Genomic DNA, 18,335 nt, shown 5'->3' on the forward strand with positions numbered 1-18,335 from the left:
TTGACACAAATTTTAATATTTATATATTTTAAATCAAAACACAATTAAATATAGTATGTTTTAAGTACATGAATGCTTGAGTATGAGAGAAATAAGAGGTGGTACATAGTACCAAAAACCTATACACAGCCTTTTTTGCTTTTTCATAACAATACAGTGTGTCTCTATACAATCAAATATTGCAACAGAATAACACTTTCTAGTCAATCAAGATATTCTGAACATTGGAAATGATTTGAGTTCTTCGCATAGTGATTTCTTTGCACAAGTTTGAGGAAAAAAGCAATCATTAGAATAAAAAAAAAGACCCAAAATAAGTGTCATATACTAAAAATGCAGCAGTAACATAATGGTGAGACACTGAGTACTTCTGCTACCCTGCAAAATTGATTTGCTGGGGAAGAAAAACCAGGTGCTGTGTAACATGGTAAGTGTTGACAGTGTCAGGAAGAAGGCCAGAGGTCATTAAAAACTGTTTTTCTTTGTAAACCAAACATCTGGAATTAGATACTATGTTGGGTGGAGGACAAGAAGCAATGGAGAATGGCAGCAATTCTTTTTTTCTTTGCTCATGGGATGGTGAGGACAGGAAGTGGAGCAGCCTGCAGAGTCCAACCCGCTTGGAAGGTGGGAGCAGAGGGGCTGCAGGACCAGCCTTGGATCTGCTCCGTGGTGGAAGCAGGGGAGGTGTGTGTGTGTGTGTGTGTGTGTAGGTGTAGGAGCTCGACAAGGAGGAGTTCCTGACCCTTCTACACTGCCTTCAAAAAGTTAATGCAGTTATGAAGTAAAATACATTTATCTTACAGTTGAATACTCATCTATTTCAAGTAACGGAAAATTAAACTTAGAACTTTCCAGGTCATTCACTGCCAATGGATTCACCCCATAGCTCTTCCAATTCTGTGTTTAAAAATTACAAGCAGTAGAACTAGAAACTACAGCAAAACCTTCCCCTTTGTTGTGGCCTCTGTGTCTCATTCCAGATATTTTGCTTAAAAGTCTTTTTTTGAGACAGGGTCAAGTATTTGTGAAGTCGATCACAGTTTCTCAGTGACACATTTGTAAACTGCATCTTCATCTCAGAATCATCATTACTGTGAATGCCACATACACCAGGGAAAAGTGTTTCTTCACTCTCTACAGTGGAGGTCCAGGATTGCTTCTTTTTCATTCTTCCTTAGAAATGAGGGAGATTCCAGCAGTTGGAGTAACAGTGCTTTGTTTTTATTGGCTGTGTTAAAGAATCCACAAATGGGGAAAGTTCACTCGTTCTCAAAGTGGAAAACCAGATTTCCTGTCCTGGAGTTTCTAAAATCATAGCTGGAAAAGGGAAAAACAGTTCATTTTACCCTAAAACATGCAAGGTAATTGTTCAACAGAAAGACACAGAAACGTTGAAGACAGTTTTGTTTGAGTTTGGGGAAGAAAAAAGTCCCAAACCTAATCCAAACACACTCAACCTTTTGATTACTTTCTTAATTGAATCCAGAACATCTGCAGCCATTTGAGAATTCTAAATACTCTGCTGAGTGACCTTTTCATCCAGGCAGACTGGAATTGTATCATTTGCAGCCAAGCCATTAAGTGAAATCATTATACAAGTTACTGCTCTATTAGAAAGAAAACACTCACACAAATGAAACTGTGGATCCACCCATTTAAATCTAACAACTGGGCTTTGGCAATTTGTTTACCTTCAATAACTGAACACAATGTAAGTTAATTTTTACAAACTCACATGCCTGAAAGTCAGAAGTACCAGACATTAACTTGGTAACCTGCTGTCACCAATATTTCACAAAATCCAACTGCTGCCTCAGAACTGGGGTCTTTTAGAGAGAGAACACATGGGATATACAACAACACAAACAACAATACACAAATCTATGGGCAGGGTTACTGTGTCTTTTTAAAGTCTAGAGACAGAATTGTGTAAATGAGTGCACCCAATGAGACAAATTCACAGCTGCTGAGTTTTACTGACACTTCAAGCAGAAATGCCACTACTGACTAAGAGGACACAGTAAATGTGAGCTCAAGGAAGGAATTACACTTCATCTTGCAGCACAGATCACCCTTTTAACTAATTAGGCAGTTTGCAGACTCAAACTAAGACAAGTTTAATGCTTGCACAGGAGAACCACCACAGGCATCTGTTGAGAAATTCCTACATCACACGTAGGCCGAAACACTTCCAACCTTTGTTTCTTCCCCTCATGCTCTGCTGGTTTGAACATTTACCAGCGTGGGTTTCAGCCACAGGAGGAAGGCAAGTGAGAGCTCTGCTCCTCCCACAGCCTGGCTGGAGGCAGCTGAAGACAGCAGCCTCTCCACCCCCTACCTTGGTGACCTTCTCCAAAGGCTGCTCACACTGCGCCTGCTGCATGACGTCGTTGACAATCATCTTTGCTATCCTCCAAGCCATCTCTTCTTGAGCCTGAAAAACACAGCCCAAAAATACACATAGCTTCAGGTTCTTAAAAGAAAACCACAGTGCTCTCAGCACAGCCTTGGAGTCAGGGTAATCTTCACAATTCCATAACCTGTATAAACATATCCTCCCTCGATGGAAATGCACCTGGCTTCCAAGTAGAGTGTTAACTTCAGTTATTGTACTTAAGGCTTGATGCAATTTCCAAGAGAGTGGAGATTTTAGATTTATCTCTTGGGGATTTGTCTAAGCCCTTCAGAGAGGGAAAAATGCAGCCTGGAATCCATGTGGAGTGGTCACTTCACCATAAAACTCAAACAACATTTCCACCCCTACTTAGAGATATATAAAACCACAATAAAAAAAAACCCTGACTGCAAGCATACACTTAATTAGTTGAACCAGCAAGCACTGGCAAAGAGCAAACTAGTTTCACACATACATGCAATCAAATTATATTTAGCACATAGAGTCTCCCTGTTCTTGGTGCAGCAAAAAGATACTCAGAGATAACAGCCAGGATTAAGAACATCAATACTTTATTTCTTTAATCTAAAGTGTAAAGTCATGAGAAGAACATGAAAGGGGACACACCTCATCTGTATTTCCTTGAACCCATTTCTTCATTGCTTGTGAAAACATGGACCCTGGTTGAGATAAAAACAACAAGCAAGTTATGTCAGCAGAGTGAGGTACAAAACTGATCCCTTACACCCTTCTGAAGGGTTTGTTCTGCTGGCACTCAGGACATGGAGGAGTGGCAGGAAAGACAAGGGACTGCCTGGAGCCATTTGGACACTGAGCCTTTCCCAGAGCTGAAAAGCAGCTCCAGCAGCAGGTCCCAGCCTGGGTGGGAAGCATGAGGAGAGCTGCAGCTCTTTTTCATCTCAAGACCAAAGCTTTGAAGGTTTGATCACCAGCTCAGCTGCTGACGCTTCCATCCCTGCCAGGTTCCATCAACAGCTCCAACTCCCACAGGCTCCTCATGCTCCCCAGAGTCCAGCTGGACCAGAAAAGCAGAATTTGGATAGGAAACTGGGCCAGAGATGGGTTTTGCCTCAGTACAGGCCAAATCCCCACAGCATCTCTATTTGGCTTAAAACAGATCTGGAAAGAGTCAAACATTTTGCCTATCTTAACTGCAGCAGGGAAGAGAGCAGCTCTGCAGAGGTTTACAGAAATGGAGAGAAAGAGCAAAGCAAACCTCTTGATTTTTTGACATCAGGCTCTGGTTCAGATTCTCTGATGAACTGCCCCAAGTCACTGACTCTTCCAAATGTCATCTTCCTGAGGAGAGGAGTGAAGAACCATGTGGGTGATCAAAAGAACTTTGGGATTATGGAAAGCTATCTTTGGTTACATATTTGGCTATATCAAAGAAGAACAATAACTAAGAGGAAGAGAAAAACCAATTAGAAATATTTCCCTGGCTGCCATTTTGGTCAAAGAAACATTCACTGGGTGTTAAATCACACTACTGAAACAAATTTAATGTCAAATATTAAGACATGGACTAAGATCTTGCATTTAGGCCTACTGTCCATGCAGGAGAACACAGCAAAAATGAAACAGAGATGAAACATGTAACCAGAAAGGAAACAATACACTGAAATGAACCTTACCCTGCATACGTTCGTTGATACAAAGATTCTGGATCCAGACTTGCAGCATCTACAATTATTGCTTCATCAAAATTTTTCAGGATTTTAACATTAGCCTTTTTGACATTGGACTACAAATAAAAATTCTAAGTATTAGTGCCCAATGCAGACAACTGCGAGCTTCTTAACAAAACTGCAATTTTTGTGCTTTTAATACAGATAAACCTCCATCAAGTCTCTAAGCAAGAGCATAAAAGAATTAGTGTGTCTACACAGCCTTGAATTCCCAACTCATAGGACATTGTTTTTAGCAGAGGGATGATAAAGTTCTGTGGGCAGAGCCAAAGACACAAAGGCCAGGTCAGCACACGCTGCTGCCTGAGCATTTTGAGCTCAACAGACCCGTGTGTGCTCTCAAATCATTTGTTGGGAGTCTGGAACATCCCTCTCCTGCTCTTGGTAAGCAATTCCCAAACACAGATGCCTCCCCCATGCACAGAGAACAAACATTTATCTTCTGGCCTGGAGTATTTATATAAGATTATGAAAAAAAAAAAAAAAAAAAAAAAAGCCAAGGAAACATCAGAGCAACAGCAGGGAGGGCACAACACACAGCGATCCATTATCACCTCAGCACGGAACAGGAACACCAATGGCAGCTCCTTCCCTGCTGCTCTTTATGCAAAAATATGCAGAGACCCAGAGATTCTCCTATTCAGACAAGCAGGAATGCACACCACAGAAAGCAGCACCTCATTTCCTAAATTGCCCAGCCAATTACCAGCAGTTCCTCCTGCTCAGAGGATCAAGCAGCAGGAGGCTTCAAGAACACAGATTTTATTTCCCCACTTCACAGCTAGGGGAGGAATATTCCCTCCTTGCAAATTAGGAGGTTTAAAAATAGTACAAGCAGGTAGTACAGCTTCCAAGTAGCTGGAAAGGCAGGACATGACTAACATTGGTGTGGATACTGGATTTGAAGCTCAGGGTAGCCCTGCAGAGTTCAATAAAAGCAGCACTCGCTTGGCTCTTCTGCTCTCAGCTGGGTTTGCAGTTTCCAAGCTGCCCTGGTTACAGGCTAGCCAGAATCTGCTCTGTGTTTGAGCACATTGATGCCTTCAGCCCTGGAAATCAGTTTACTCTTCAGGACAGAAGATTTGGCACTTTAAAAGAACTAAGCCAACAAAGCTCATGTGTTTATATTTAAATTTGATAGCATATTCACAACTGTCAATTTTCACCTAAAGTTGTAACTATGGTATTGACAAAATAATGTTATTTCTAATAACAAGCATTCTTAGATATTATGGCATCATGAAAAAGTCTTCAGTAATAGTAGCAGCTTAATAAAGACATCACTGATGTAAAGAAATAGCAGCACAAAGCTTTGGGTACAACAAACAGCAGAGACACTTCTGACAGAACTGAGCTGCAAGTAGATTAAACAAATCCTAACACAAAACAGGTTTAAATGAAAGTGGAATGGTGTTTCTTTACAGAGTAAAAATTTGGATATTGACACAGAAAATCCAAATTGGTACCTGGGAGGCAGAGCCATCCATGCTCCCTATGAAATCAGTGTCAGGAGAGCTACCAGGGCCATGAATACTCAGTGCAATGTTCCCTCCTGGGAATTCATCTCCTCGTACTGAATGGATGAGGTCATTCAAGTATTTGTAGTAAAGGTTGCTGGACAAGAAACCAGGTAGGAAAACCTGAGAGATAGGAAAAGTCCTCTTTAATCAAGGCTGGTCTGCATAGTTAGAGAAGAGCAGACAAACATCTCAGTCCTTGTGTAGACAGAACACAAATAAAAGCATCCATGCATGGAATTATTGTGGATTAGCAACTGCATTGCTTTAAGTTTTAATCCTACTGCAAAATGAACAAACCCAACTGTCTATTAATTAAATCCACCAGTAACTGGAACTGAAGTTCGGGGGGGGGGGGGGGTTTCCCATCTAGAAACTTAAGCTTGACAGTCCAACAGGCTTTGCAGTTATTCTGTTTCACTGTTCACAACTCTCTGAAGCTCCAGAATCAAATCATTCATTTCTGGTATCTGGGTATCCCAGAGTTACATTATTAACCACAGCACTTGTATTAGACTTGCAAACAACTCCTACTAAGAGGAAGTAAAATTTTCTAAAGATATAAAATAAGCTGTTGATAGCAATTCACATGGGAGGAAATTCTGTTATTTCCATTAAACTGCAATAATCACCCAAGACAAACATTTCACAGAGCATTAACAGCAGCCAGTGGGTGGTATCTTCAAATCAGGCTGGGGAAAAGAGTCTGGCAGATTTTCCTGAAGCTGTTCTATTATGCAGGTAACAGGAAGTCAGCAAGGGAACAGGACAAATCAGGGGCACTCTATGGAACCCCCACATCACCTTCACTCAGTGTGAACCCCACTCTGAAGAAGGATCTCACCGTCTCCATGGTTGTCCACGCCTGCCTTAAGGGAGTGGTGAAGCAGTTGGGGAGAGGCCCCCCCTCCCTGCAGATGTTGGATTCAATCTCCAGCCTCACAGAGTCATCAAACCCCAGAGGATGTGTGGCCTGCAGGGAGAAGTACCTGGGGCAGGGCAAGGAAACAACACAAACAGGATTTGCAAACCTCTGCAAGTGCTCAGTGCCCACCCATCCCCCAGACACTGCAAAAAAACCTGCACACACCTGGTCCCCACTGACTGCAGGTGAGACACCCCCCTCCCAGAAACAGTTCTGAGAGCCCTGCCCTGAAACACAGATGAAAAACAGGAATGGAGCAGGAAACACCCAGAACTCCAAAGCAGCATTGGCTCTACTGCTCACATCCTTGCAAAAGGAGTTTAAGGATAGGGGAATGATTGATGAACCTCTGAGTGAAGCATTTGCTTCCTCTCCAATTATTATTTCCTTCTTGGGTAATAACTCAAGTTGTGGTAGAGCCTCACACTTAAGATCAAGAACAAACATTTCCTGGAAGGAGTTGTGCTGTCTGTCTCCCAGCTGCCTTATTGCTAAAGTGAAGCACAAAGTACAGGAAGAAAGTTCCTCTCCTGAAAGTTTGATAGTAAAAAGGATCTGATTTCTTCCTTAAAAAAAGGAAATATTTCACAATACTAAGAACAAGCACTAGTTGGCTTTTATCACGTGTGAGAACAGTTTCTACAGCCTATTTTATATGGATAACAGTATCTGAACAACAAGGTTTTTCTGCAGAGCTGTATCTGCTATTAGGCTTAAGCTCCTTCCATTTTCAAATGTCAACCAATCAGCTTTGATATCTCCCAACCAAACAAACTCAAGCAATCAAGTCCTGAAAATCCTGAGTTATGTTTAAGAATGGAATCCTTGTAAGGATTTCTCCTCATGTATATCAAAAAAATATTTAAAGTTCATGTGTGGAAATGCATCAAAAGCCACCTTGATAAAATGCACCTCAGCAGAACAGCACAAGAGTGCAGAAAAGTTCTTTTTGCACAGCACAAACACAAAACCACAAGAACAGAAACAAAGGATTGTTGAAGTCCCTCACTTGTCATACAAAATCATGGCATCGTTCTGTGCTTCTTGCCCATCATACTGGCCTTTTTTGGCAGCAAGCTGAGACTGGAAGTTATCTGCTGCCAACCAGAACTGCAATACATTAACTGCATCTTCCTTCTCCATGTACTGGAAGGGAAATCAGAAAAAGAGGAGATTAAAGAAGTTTTAGTAAGAAACTTTTAATAATTTTTTAACTTCCTTCTTCTTATTTAGAACAAGAAACATAGACCATATACTAGTGATGCAAAATTGTCAACAAGACACAATTTTAAAAATTTCTGTTTCAGACAAATTTAGCTTGCTTGGAGGAACAAAGAAGAAAAAAACAAAAAAAAGAGAACTTCTGACATTTTCTTCTGTACTTATTTTCACATTTAGTTTCCAAAAACTATTTGTCTCATCCTAGGACAGGAAGCACCATTTTCATGCTACATTTAGCTTACACTGAGCTCAGCACATTGTCTCAGCTTCCCAAACTGCAGTTTCAAACTACATCAGCTTGTCAGACTGTCAGGACAAGTATGCCAAGGGCTGATTTCTTAAAGGTGCAGGAGCCTGAAACTGTGAAATCTTTTATTTAACCTATCACATCACAAAATGGCACTGGTTATGATTTGTTACCTGTAACAACACTTCAGGCTTTTACAGTCACTACAATGTGAAGATCAAGATGACAATGTCAAAGCTTCTACAGAGCAAAGAGACTCTGAGAAGCACTCACTGACTGGAGAGGAAATCACAAATACTCATTGCATAACACAACAGACAGGTCTGAACATTTGAATTCATTCTACGTGGGAGCAGGAAAAAGCTCAATGCATTTTCTCTCAGAAAAAACACACCTTGGATTTTTTATTATAATCACAGATTTACAGAATTGTTTGGGTGGAATGGGACCTTAAAAATTACCAAGTTCCAACTCCCTGCCACGGGCAGGGACACCTTCCACTATCCCAGGTTGCTCCAAACCTCATCCAATCTGGCCTTGGATACTTCCAGGGATGAGGCAGCCACAGCTGCTCTGGGCACTCTGTGCCAGGGCCTCCCCACCCTCAATATCCAACCTAATCCAACCTATCCAACCTAAAGCCACCTAGGAATGAACAGATTCCTTTCATCTGCTGGAAAGGGATCTAAAAGCAAACCCAGATGCTGACACTCACCTCAGAGAAGTAGAACAGGGCAGACTCACAGAACAGAATGTCAGCCAGGTACACAGTCCCACTGGTCAGCACCTCAATCTGGTATTTACAGAAATGGTGACTCCGCAGGAACTCACTAAAGTGCCTGCACAGAGACAGAGCCAAGCAGTTATCAGGGTCAGCAGCACCCAAGGCACCCTCAGAACCAATTAGCTCTTGCCCAGAACTCTGATACTTTTGGTTGGATAAAAGCAAAACAAGCAAGAAACAGGGAGGGTTTGTAAATGGCACCAGAAAGAGATAAAGAACACAACAGTGAACAGCCAAGTTCAGCAAGAATGGATTTGGAGGGGATCTGAGAAAGTGCTGGTATGGTAATGTCTCCATAAACATTTTTAACAGAACCTTTAGGATGAGAGACACAAGAACCCAAACCATTGCATCAACTCACTCTTGTTCCATTGCATTGAACACCACAGACTGTGCTGTAACAAAGCAGTTGGGATCCACTTGGCCATCCTCCCCACAGATCTTTGCTGCAAAGGAAGAGCAGGTTAATTTTAACATGGATTTGGCTGGTGGGGCTGAAAAGCACAAGCAAGGACTAGTTAATGAAAAATTGTAGTTCAAATCCACCAGAATCAGCTGGTTCTGACTGAGCCAGCTTTCAAAGCTGGCCAAATAATAACAACATGGCTAAAGTATTTGACTGAGATTCATATCTGGATCCTCTCCATAACCACCAAGAATTCCTTCCTTAATTTAAACAAAATCTCTGAAAGTTTTTATGAGGATATTCACAGCACTGTCGAAGGTAAGGTCCACTGATATTTGTAATTTCCTATCTTTTTACATCTGCCTTTAAAATTCATAAAAATAAAGATAAAAACAAGTAAAGATAAATTAAAGATAAATACAAGTGATGTATTAGAGACACATTTTTATGGGGACAGAGCAGCTCTGAAATGAGGAAGCAATTATTCATTCTTACCAACTATGTCATTTCTCATTGCTTCTGTAATAGGGATTGGTTTAGCAGCATCTGGAGAAATATATTTGGTAAAAGTCCTAACTGCATCCCGTTCTATACCTGCAGGGAAGAAACACAGAATCAAACTTGGAATTCCTTGGTAAGAGTGAGTAACAAATGTAGGCTCTTCAGAAAAGCAAGTGTCTAATTCTCAGTGATGTTTCCACTGCAGGATATTCATATTCTGCTCCTGACCAGCTGCAGGGACTGTGTGATCTCCAACCAGATCACAACAAACCCACCTAAGATGGAATACAACAACAATAATAAAATAAAACAACATAGCTCCAAATTTTCTCTACCACTACACGAGGCAGAACCCACTTCCTCAGCTGCACACCATAGTCCCAGAAGCAACACCTTTCAGGCAAGTGAAATTCCCAGTTTTTAGCTCTCATCACAGAGAAATCACTTGCATTATATAGGAATTACTAAAAAAAAAACCCCTTAAAATTATATGCCTCAAACAAGTTGTATTCTTCACACATCATTCTTTGAGACTTGGGACTCTGCTCTGGAAGAGAGGAAAAAATTACACTCAAATTCTTCTCAGATTTCTCAATAAGGACCCTGTGCTTTCAAATTCTTTTTAGACGTCAGAAAGCAGAGGTGCTTTGATGACTAAAACATAATTTTCTTTGTTTAAGTGACTTTGGGGCTGAGGTTATGTATTGTGAAGGCAAATGATAAATAACTACATGAGAAATACAAACAACAAGAGAAAGGGATGCAACATGAGGAAACAGTTGGGCAAACAAAATGAACCAACATGAAGAAAGAAGTGTTTCCTTTTTGCCTGCAGACTTGCACAAATGAGGGAGGACTGAGTAGATGCAAAGTAGAGAACCATGTTACTGAGCATGTAGCTCACTACCAAAAGGTAATATTTTAATTTCAACCTTACTTCCAGCAGCCTCTGAAGAGGTGGAATCCAAATGACAACAAATCAGTTACAAGGGGAGGAACTCTATCAAATAAATCCAAGAACAAAACCAGTACATTCCACACATAAATCTCCACAAGTCTCTTACATTATTATATGTAATACAGAATATTTACCTTCCATGGCAAGTTAATTATCAGTTGTCAGCCCCACCATCCAAACTTTCTGCAACTCTTTTAAGGTGGGATGGGATGGATGAGGGAAGAACTGGACATAGCAATGTTCACTTAATTTCTGATGAGTACACATAGAAGAACAGAAGCAACCTAAGCTCATTGAGTACACAATGATTTTGAAGTCTCTTCAGCAGCTTTTTTTATTATTAAACAATTCAAACAATACACAGCTCAAACTGACCAGCAGCAAGTTAACATCAGTGATACATAAAACTTTCTTCCTTGCAACATCACATTGCTAAGAACCTGAGAACTGAGGCAGCTCCCTACACAAAACCATTCCCCATTTCCCACCTTTTCAACCAAAGGGAACACACAGCACTTACTTTTCATGAGTTTTCCTGACAAGTCCTTTAGTGCAGAGGAGGGGCTGTTTCTATTTGATACTGAAAGCTTGGAAGATTCTTGCTGATCAGCTGGAAGAGGGTGAGTCCCTGTCTCTGGTTTCCTCAGAGCCAGAGCTGCGCTGCTGTGGCTCTGCCGCCCCGGCAGCCCCGCGTGGTTCTGGCTGCTGGCAGTTCTGTCAGGCTGGGGCTGGAGCAGCTGGGCAGTGCCAGAGCCCTCCAGCCTCTCCTCCAGCCACCCAGCAGGAGGAGAGGAGGCCAATTCCTGCTGTTTGGAGGGGGACACTGGCTCTGCCAGGGAGCTCTGCTTCACCGTGTTCAGGCTGTGTGCGCGGATGCGGGACCAGGTGGTGGAGTGGAAGCTCTCGGCCTCTAACCAAAATTTCACCAAGTGCTCCATCCTGCGCAGCTCCATGAACTGGATGAAGTAAGGGAGGGCTACACTGTCCTGCAGGACTTGTTCAAGGGTCTTGGAAAGGCTTGATTTGGTCTCTTGAGCCTGGTAGTTCAGACACGATCTGCCTAAAGGAAAACACGAAAGGGAGTGAGTCCGTATTGTACCACACATGTGGGGGTTGGATACAGAAGTGTCCTTTTGGATACTACAGTGTCCTGTAGAGCAACTGTGAAGAGGCAATTCCAACATTATGACAAAGTAAAGGAATTGTCTGTTCCCTTCAAATCTCTCCCAGGGTAACACATATGCTACTGTAACAGCAGCCACACCTTTATTACCCATTTGTTTATCTGAAAACCAAGGGATGGTGAGTGCACCAGGAATACACAGAATAAAAAGAAAACTGACATTCTTACAGGCTTACCTAAGTCTCCAAAGTGAGCAGCTTCCATGTGACTTGGCTGCTTCTTGAGGGCAGCTGTGCGGCTGCTGGAGAAGGAGTCCATGTTGGCAGAGATGGCATTGATGGCCACATGGCTTGGTCCTGCAGCCTCCAGCAAGGCATGATTCCTAGTGCTTCTCTGAGGGGAATGTACTGGCATTGGAGCTGGAATCAGGACAGGAATTGTTAAAGCACAAGGACCTCGAGGCCTCTTCTAAACAATGCCCGATGCTAAGCACCCCAAAATATACCAGGGAGTTTGCAAGAGTCAGTCTCACTAAAACCTCACTGTACCACTGTGTGCCATCTTTGATCAAGGGTCTGATTAAAGACTCTTAAAAATTAAAGTTTTATTATTGAGAATAAACTCACTCCCACCCACTTCTATTTTTCTTATTCAGCAGCAAATCAAGAGATGCCACGTCTAAGTTTACACATGAAATATTCCTGAACTTTCCTACTTCCTTGATAACCATTACTGTAACAACTTTATACTCTATCAACAGTTCAGTTTAGTTCCAATGCTCCTGCCAATCCATTTCCATGCCTTTTTGAAAGCTAAAATGTGTTTTAAAATCCTGAACTACAAAGCTATCTGTGAGGTTTAATAAGCATTATTTCTCAAAAATATTTTTCTTGCTTCTGCTTGGTTGCAAGAGGAAAAAAAGCAATAAGGAAATACCTCTGATGAAACCCAGGTTATAAACTTAACCCCCTCTGGCTGTTTTAGGACACGAGTGGCTGGAGCTCAAAAAGAACAAATAAGAACTTCCTCACACAAAACTCTGCTAATTGTTAATTGATGACAAAGTTGAAAAAAACTCCAAACATGCTCACAGCAGATTCCAAAGCTCTCAGGAAGCTGTGTCAGATGAGGATGTCATGCAGGGACACCTTACACCTCTGACTCAAAAATAAAGCACATCAGATGAGCTGATTATCTCAGCACCTCCCAGGGATGTGTTCCATCAAGGTGTCAGGCAGCTTGGGCCCCACGACTTCCATGCTGCATCACTTTATTTTTATTGCCAATTTTATGACAGCAGTTGACAATTTCACACTTAGATGTCACAGCACAGATATCTCAGGAGCAATGGAAACATTTAAATTATTGCCAAGTGTTTGTGCAGTTGCAGGATTGGACACCAAGACACCACTTGCTGCTTCTTACAAAGCCTCTGGGTATTTCATACCAGCAATAATGGAGAAAATATATTTTTTCCAAGGCCAAGGGATGGCAGCAGTGGGAAAATTTGGTGGAGGTTACTTGTGTAGTGCCAGAGCCACACTCCTCATAATGCCACAGGCTTTTGTCAATTAGATTTAAATTTAATTTTATATTATGGACATCTGAGAAAAAAAATGTTCTACTCTCTTTTAAGGGTCAAACAAAAGTGCTCTCTGCTGCAGCAGCTCACAATGTGCAATACTACAAATTTTCAAGTTTATTTTTATTTTCAGGGTCACCATACTGGTAGTTGCACTGAAAGGTGAGGTGTGGCTGTGAAATGGATGCAACTCACTGTTTCCTGTATTTGATTTAAAAGACAGACCACCAAGGTGAAAAAAGCCTGTAATTTTCTCTTGATGTGCAGATAACACATTACCAAGTACAGAAACAGGATTTTGTCTGAGGGTATAAAAGTAACAGATCAGATTCTGGCATTTACCTCATCTCCTTTCAGTACTGCAAGAAAACCTGACAGGATAAGCAGAACTTGTTTTTCTACAGTTTATAAATCTCTTTTCTCCACCAAGATCTTTTCTCCTTTCCTAAGAGATTTAGCAGCAAGACCTCTGCACCACACAGGGCAGCAGCAGAATAGTTCATTCAGGATTTGGATCTTCAGCCTCACAAGCCCCACTAAAGTTAAATCTGCAGCTTCTTCTGTAAATCAGACACAGTGAAGCTGCACTTTGCAAACTCCAAAGGACACTGCACCCGAGCAAGAAACTTCAGGAACAATTTGTTGTGGATAAGGAACAATCACATGCAAGGTGACCGGGCTGACTGATCACTTTGAATTAAAGCTCATGCCTGACATAACTTAATAACCTTCTGCACCTACAGATTCAGCAAGATGAGGAGGAAAAATTAGTTACTATAAATACCCAGAAACAGAATTAAGTTCTGGGTTTGGTTTGGGTTTGATGCACAGGTCAGATCTGTGCTCAGGAGTAAGGAAATGATCCTGTTGGGTAAGATAAAAATGGTGGATGATAGCAGAGATCTGAATTTACAGACAAAAGTTTGATCTTACTTTTAATTGCTTTCACATCTGGGGTCTTTTCTTGTTCTTTGCCTTTCACTGTAAAATACAAGGGAAAATGTTAATGCTATTTTGGGTAACTGGTGGCATTTAACTGAGAATGGACATAGAATTCCCAACATCAGCAAGTATCAAAGGCAGATGGAAACTATAATTTTGTTAAAACTGATTTCTCATTTAAATTGCACATCCAGTAACTGACAGAGGCTTTCAAAGCTCTTCTGTTGACTTACTTTCAAAAGCAAAACCTTATCATCCATCCATTAATTAAGTTTAATGAAATACAGTCTGTTAAATTTCCATGGAAGAAGATGTTTGCTGTCTATAGATTAAAGCTGCATTCAGGATGACTTTAATAAACAGCATGAACTGGGAAGAGTGGAAAAGGTATGTTTTAAGTGTAGAGCACTGGCAGGTGCTCTCTGTGAACCAAAAATCACCTAAAAACAACATTTCACTTGTGTTACAGGAAGAGCAGCACAACACCCAGCACTGAGGAGATGTGGGCTGGCTCTGGCTCCATGGAGCTGCTTCCATGCACATGATGGATACCACAGAAATGCTCTGGAAACTCCCTGCAAACACTTAATTCTCTCACAAACAGTCTTGCTTAATCATCATCAAACCCCGGGTGAACAACTGATGGGGAGATAACAGTGTAAAAAGTTGTAATGGAAAAGCACTTGGAGGATTTATTTTTAAAAAAATATTACTATTTTTTAAAGGAAGATTATAAAGGAAGTGAAGGAGGAGATCTGTTCAAAACAAAAATAAAGAAGCCCAAGCAGCACATAAACAGGATGGCAGAGAAACAAACGCAGAGGTGATATTGGAGAATGTGATCTACCAGGGAGGCTGCTCCAGGCCAGGATTATTATTACAAATAGGTCATTCCTGAACACGACCCTGGAGCCCTTCCTAAGGTAACCACAAGGCACAGCCCAGCACAATCCCACATTTACATCACAAAACACATCCAAAAAACCCACCCAAAGCGTTCCCATTCCGACCTGAGGATGTTAAATATTTTAAAGGGGAACTCCGGTCTCCGGTTACATAATTGCCCTGGCCCGGTGGCTGCAGCACTGCTGCCAGCCTCCCCTGCGAGCACGAACGCTGCAGGGCTGCAAATTGGCAACTCAGGGTCGAAAATTTCATCTGCCAGGGAGCACAGAGGGGTTTTAAGTGTCCATTAAAAGAGGCGGATTCTCTCCACACTGACCTCCTGCAGCCCGATGCAGCACGAGGGTAACCAGCCTTTACGTAACTGGAGCTGATGGACAGGAGACAAATCACCGAGGCACAGGGGGAACCAAGCAACCTCTACGAACTCTCATCTTTCCCAAATCACTCCAGTATTCCATCAGACCAGCTCCTAGCTATCAGCAGTAATTCCTGGCTTTCACACAAGAGCCCTCCATAAGCCTATTTTCAGTTTAAATACCTCTCTTCCTTCTTTCCAAGCCGCTCAGTTCCTCCCTAAATACCTGCTTACTACTGGAAATATGAACTCCAGGGTCGTGTCCCAACCCTTCCCACACAGGCTGCTTCTGTCCCCAGCAGCTCTGAGCACGACCAAGTGACAAGAGGGGACAAAATCAGCTCTAATCCAGGACAAGCCCAAATTTTAGAGAGTGGAGTTTCACTACATGAATTCACTTTCACTTCCCCCAAAAAGCGGATGCTGTGTGGTGCCTGTGTGAAACCAGAAGGAACCACAGCACGGGGACCAAGGGTGAGATTTCCAGTGGCCAATCCCATTCCAAAGGTTGCCAAACCAGCACGTGACGTTCCAGAGTTTTAATTCACATCTTGAAATGCTCTGAACAAACTCAAAAAGCATTCACAGTGTGTCAACAGCACACAATAAACAAAGAGAAACTGCTGAGGCCAGCCAGGCTGTGGGACTGCACGTTATTCCCAAGATATCCCCAGGGATGAGCTGTTCCACTGGCAGCAGTTTCATAACCTGCCCTCAAGCACCCAGCTCACCTGTTATACTTTGATTTCCCAACTCCTTATACATCCTCAGTCTGCCAGAGTTTTATTTCAAGGCCCAAGCTATAAAAACACTTTACCTTCGGTTTTCTTTTTTTCTACAGGTCAATTGCTTTATGATTCTTGCTATGATTTAATTTAAAATTAGTTTTAATTTCTACCCACTGCAATATCCTCTTAAACAACGACAGCTCACTCCAGGAACATTGATGTTTGTAGGATTTTGAACTGCATGTAGCTGGAGTTTTATCCTAAGCCTTAATGTGCTGCTTTCCTCACAGCTTCAGTTCAAATCTTCTCTAAAAGCCAAATCTAAAAACGGAGATCACACCAAGCAAGTGTTTGTTTTATGCACAGCCCAGATGAAAGGCTGTTTTTCTCCTCTCCTTCACAGTGTCTCTCTCGAGCATTTAGTGCTGATTTGCCTCTCTGACCAAAGATCCTTTAATCAAAGGAACATAGATCCTCAATTACACTTCTCAGATAATCAGACCTTTCATGGCTTTCTCCCTGAGAAAGTTTCCATCCAAGCTGACCTGGTCCCTGTGATCCCACGTCAGGATGGAACCTCAGCTCCACAATTCTCAATGAAGCAGCAGGAGCTCTTTTTGAAGAGTTTATAACCACTATCCAAGTTTTATTCTGCAGCCCAACATTTGTATATAAACACCCCAAAAAGGATTATGGCACTTGCAAAGCCTTCAGTGGCTTCCAGAATCTTCAGATCTGCTAATAAGAACAAAAGTTTAGACTCATTTCTCCCACAACTACTGCACTAACCTCCCCAAAGAGTGACGTTTTCAGTGCTGCTGCTTTGGCTGAGCAAGATCCAGAGGATGTGTGAGCCAAGAGCATCAACATCACCCCAGGTACCACATTCTCACCTTCCAGGCCGTGCATTTTGGGTTCAGTAACTCAGAAAGGCTTTAGAACAGCACTGCATCAGAAGATCAGTGGTTGCATTGCTTGAGCTGCAGCACCACGAGGAAACAGAACTTTCCCAAGGGGCCCTTCCTAAAAGGTGCCACTTTCAACAAAAACCACCCAAACCACATCTGGGTGGGTTGAGAGTGCAGGGCCCTGCCTGCAGCACGAGCACAAAGTGCTTTCAAAACGCTGCAGTCCCAGAGAACACTTAAACTGCACCCATTTGTGCTGCTGGAGTATTATAAATATTTCAGGAGCCCTGAATTTCCCAGCTTGTGCTCCCTAACAGATCTATTACAGAATAAACTGCAAAAAGCCACGGACTCCTTTGGCTTTCACGGAGGGCTCGGTGCGATGAGGTCCCTTTTTCACTGACATGTTCAGCTGCTGCCATACATTCTCAGTCCATTATATTTTTTACAAAGCCGGATATGTCAGCGTTGTGAAAAAAATCACCTGTAAAGGGCTCGGAAGCTCAAACCCTGCACGAAGCGTGGGAGGTGCCACAGTCCCCTGCCGCCCCGGTCACCGTCCGGAGCCGCCGGGAGCCGCCGGGAGCCGCGGGCAGCCCGGGGGCCGCACCCGGCGGTCGCTGCCGCTCACCGGAGCCCCGGCGGCAGCCGAGCCCCCCGAGCCCCGCCCGGCCCCGGCCCCCCGAGCCCTCCCAACCCCACTGGCGCCGGTACTGACCGTCATTGGCGGGGAGGCCGCTCCTCAGGGCCCGCGCGTCCTCGCGGGGCCCGGCGGCGATGCCCGGAGGGGCAGGGCCGGGGCCCGGCAGCCGCGCGGGGGACGAGCCCGGCGGCCGCCCGCCCGCCGCCCCCCTACCTTTCCGCCTGAAGAAGGACATAGCGCCTGGGAGGGGGCGAGGCGGCCGCCGGGGCGGGGGAAGGCAGGAGGGAGGGAGGGCAGCGCGCCGGGTTCTATGAATGAGGCTGCTGCGCCCGCCCGCCGCCGCCGCTCCCTCCGCCTCTTCCTCCCGCGGCGGCGCCCGCGGCCGCCATGTTGTCAACACCGGCCCCGCGCCCGCTTCCGGCAGCGCCGCCCGCGCGGCACGGCGGGATGTGCCCACACCCAACATGGCCGCCCCGGCGTCA

The 18,335-nt window shown here is 43.4% G+C and overlaps 1 protein-coding gene across 2 annotated transcripts; it reads right to left on the bottom strand.

Annotated features, from left to right (window-relative positions):
• Positions 1-18,103, bottom strand: AKAP10 (A-kinase anchoring protein 10). 2 transcript variants are annotated; one of them, XM_014876564.2, is made up of 15 exons: positions 17,929-18,103; positions 14,305-14,352; positions 12,026-12,208; positions 11,187-11,726; positions 9,703-9,801; positions 9,163-9,247; positions 8,733-8,856; positions 7,559-7,695; positions 6,469-6,613; positions 5,574-5,747; positions 4,054-4,163; positions 3,636-3,718; positions 3,026-3,078; positions 2,342-2,437; positions 1-1,320 (listed from the first exon to the last, which is right to left on the bottom strand). In XM_014876564.2, the coding sequence occupies exons 1-15, from the start codon at positions 18,086-18,088 to the stop codon at positions 1,315-1,317; spliced, it is 2,043 nt and encodes a 680-aa protein (XP_014732050.2). In that variant the 5' UTR covers positions 18,089-18,103; the 3' UTR covers positions 1-1,314. The 2 variants fall into 2 exon arrangements, with proteins under 2 accessions (XP_014732050.2, XP_088033033.1); XM_088176907.1 differs by lacking the exon at positions 14,305-14,352.
• Between the last annotated feature and the right edge of the window lie 232 nt (positions 18,104-18,335).

This window comes from Sturnus vulgaris, chromosome 21 (assembly GCF_052056855.1).
Source record: "Sturnus vulgaris isolate bStuVul1 chromosome 21, bStuVul1.hap1, whole genome shotgun sequence".
Lineage (NCBI taxonomy): Eukaryota > Metazoa > Chordata > Aves > Passeriformes > Sturnidae > Sturnus > Sturnus vulgaris.

Excerpts from the sequence above, each read along its gene's own strand:
- AKAP10 (XM_014876564.2), bottom strand. The coding sequence starts at position 18,088 with ATGTCCTTCTTCAGGCGGAAAGGTAGGGGGGCGGCGGGCGGGCGGCCG. Across the intron at positions 9,802-11,186 it reads GTCAGGAAAACTCATGAAAA|GTATAGAACGGGATGCAGTT; the intron begins GTAAGTGCTGTG and ends TCTTCCCTGCAG. Across the intron at positions 8,857-9,162 it reads TTCAATGCAATGGAACAAGA|GCACTTTAGTGAGTTCCTGC; the intron begins GTGAGTTGATGC and ends GTCTCTGTGCAG.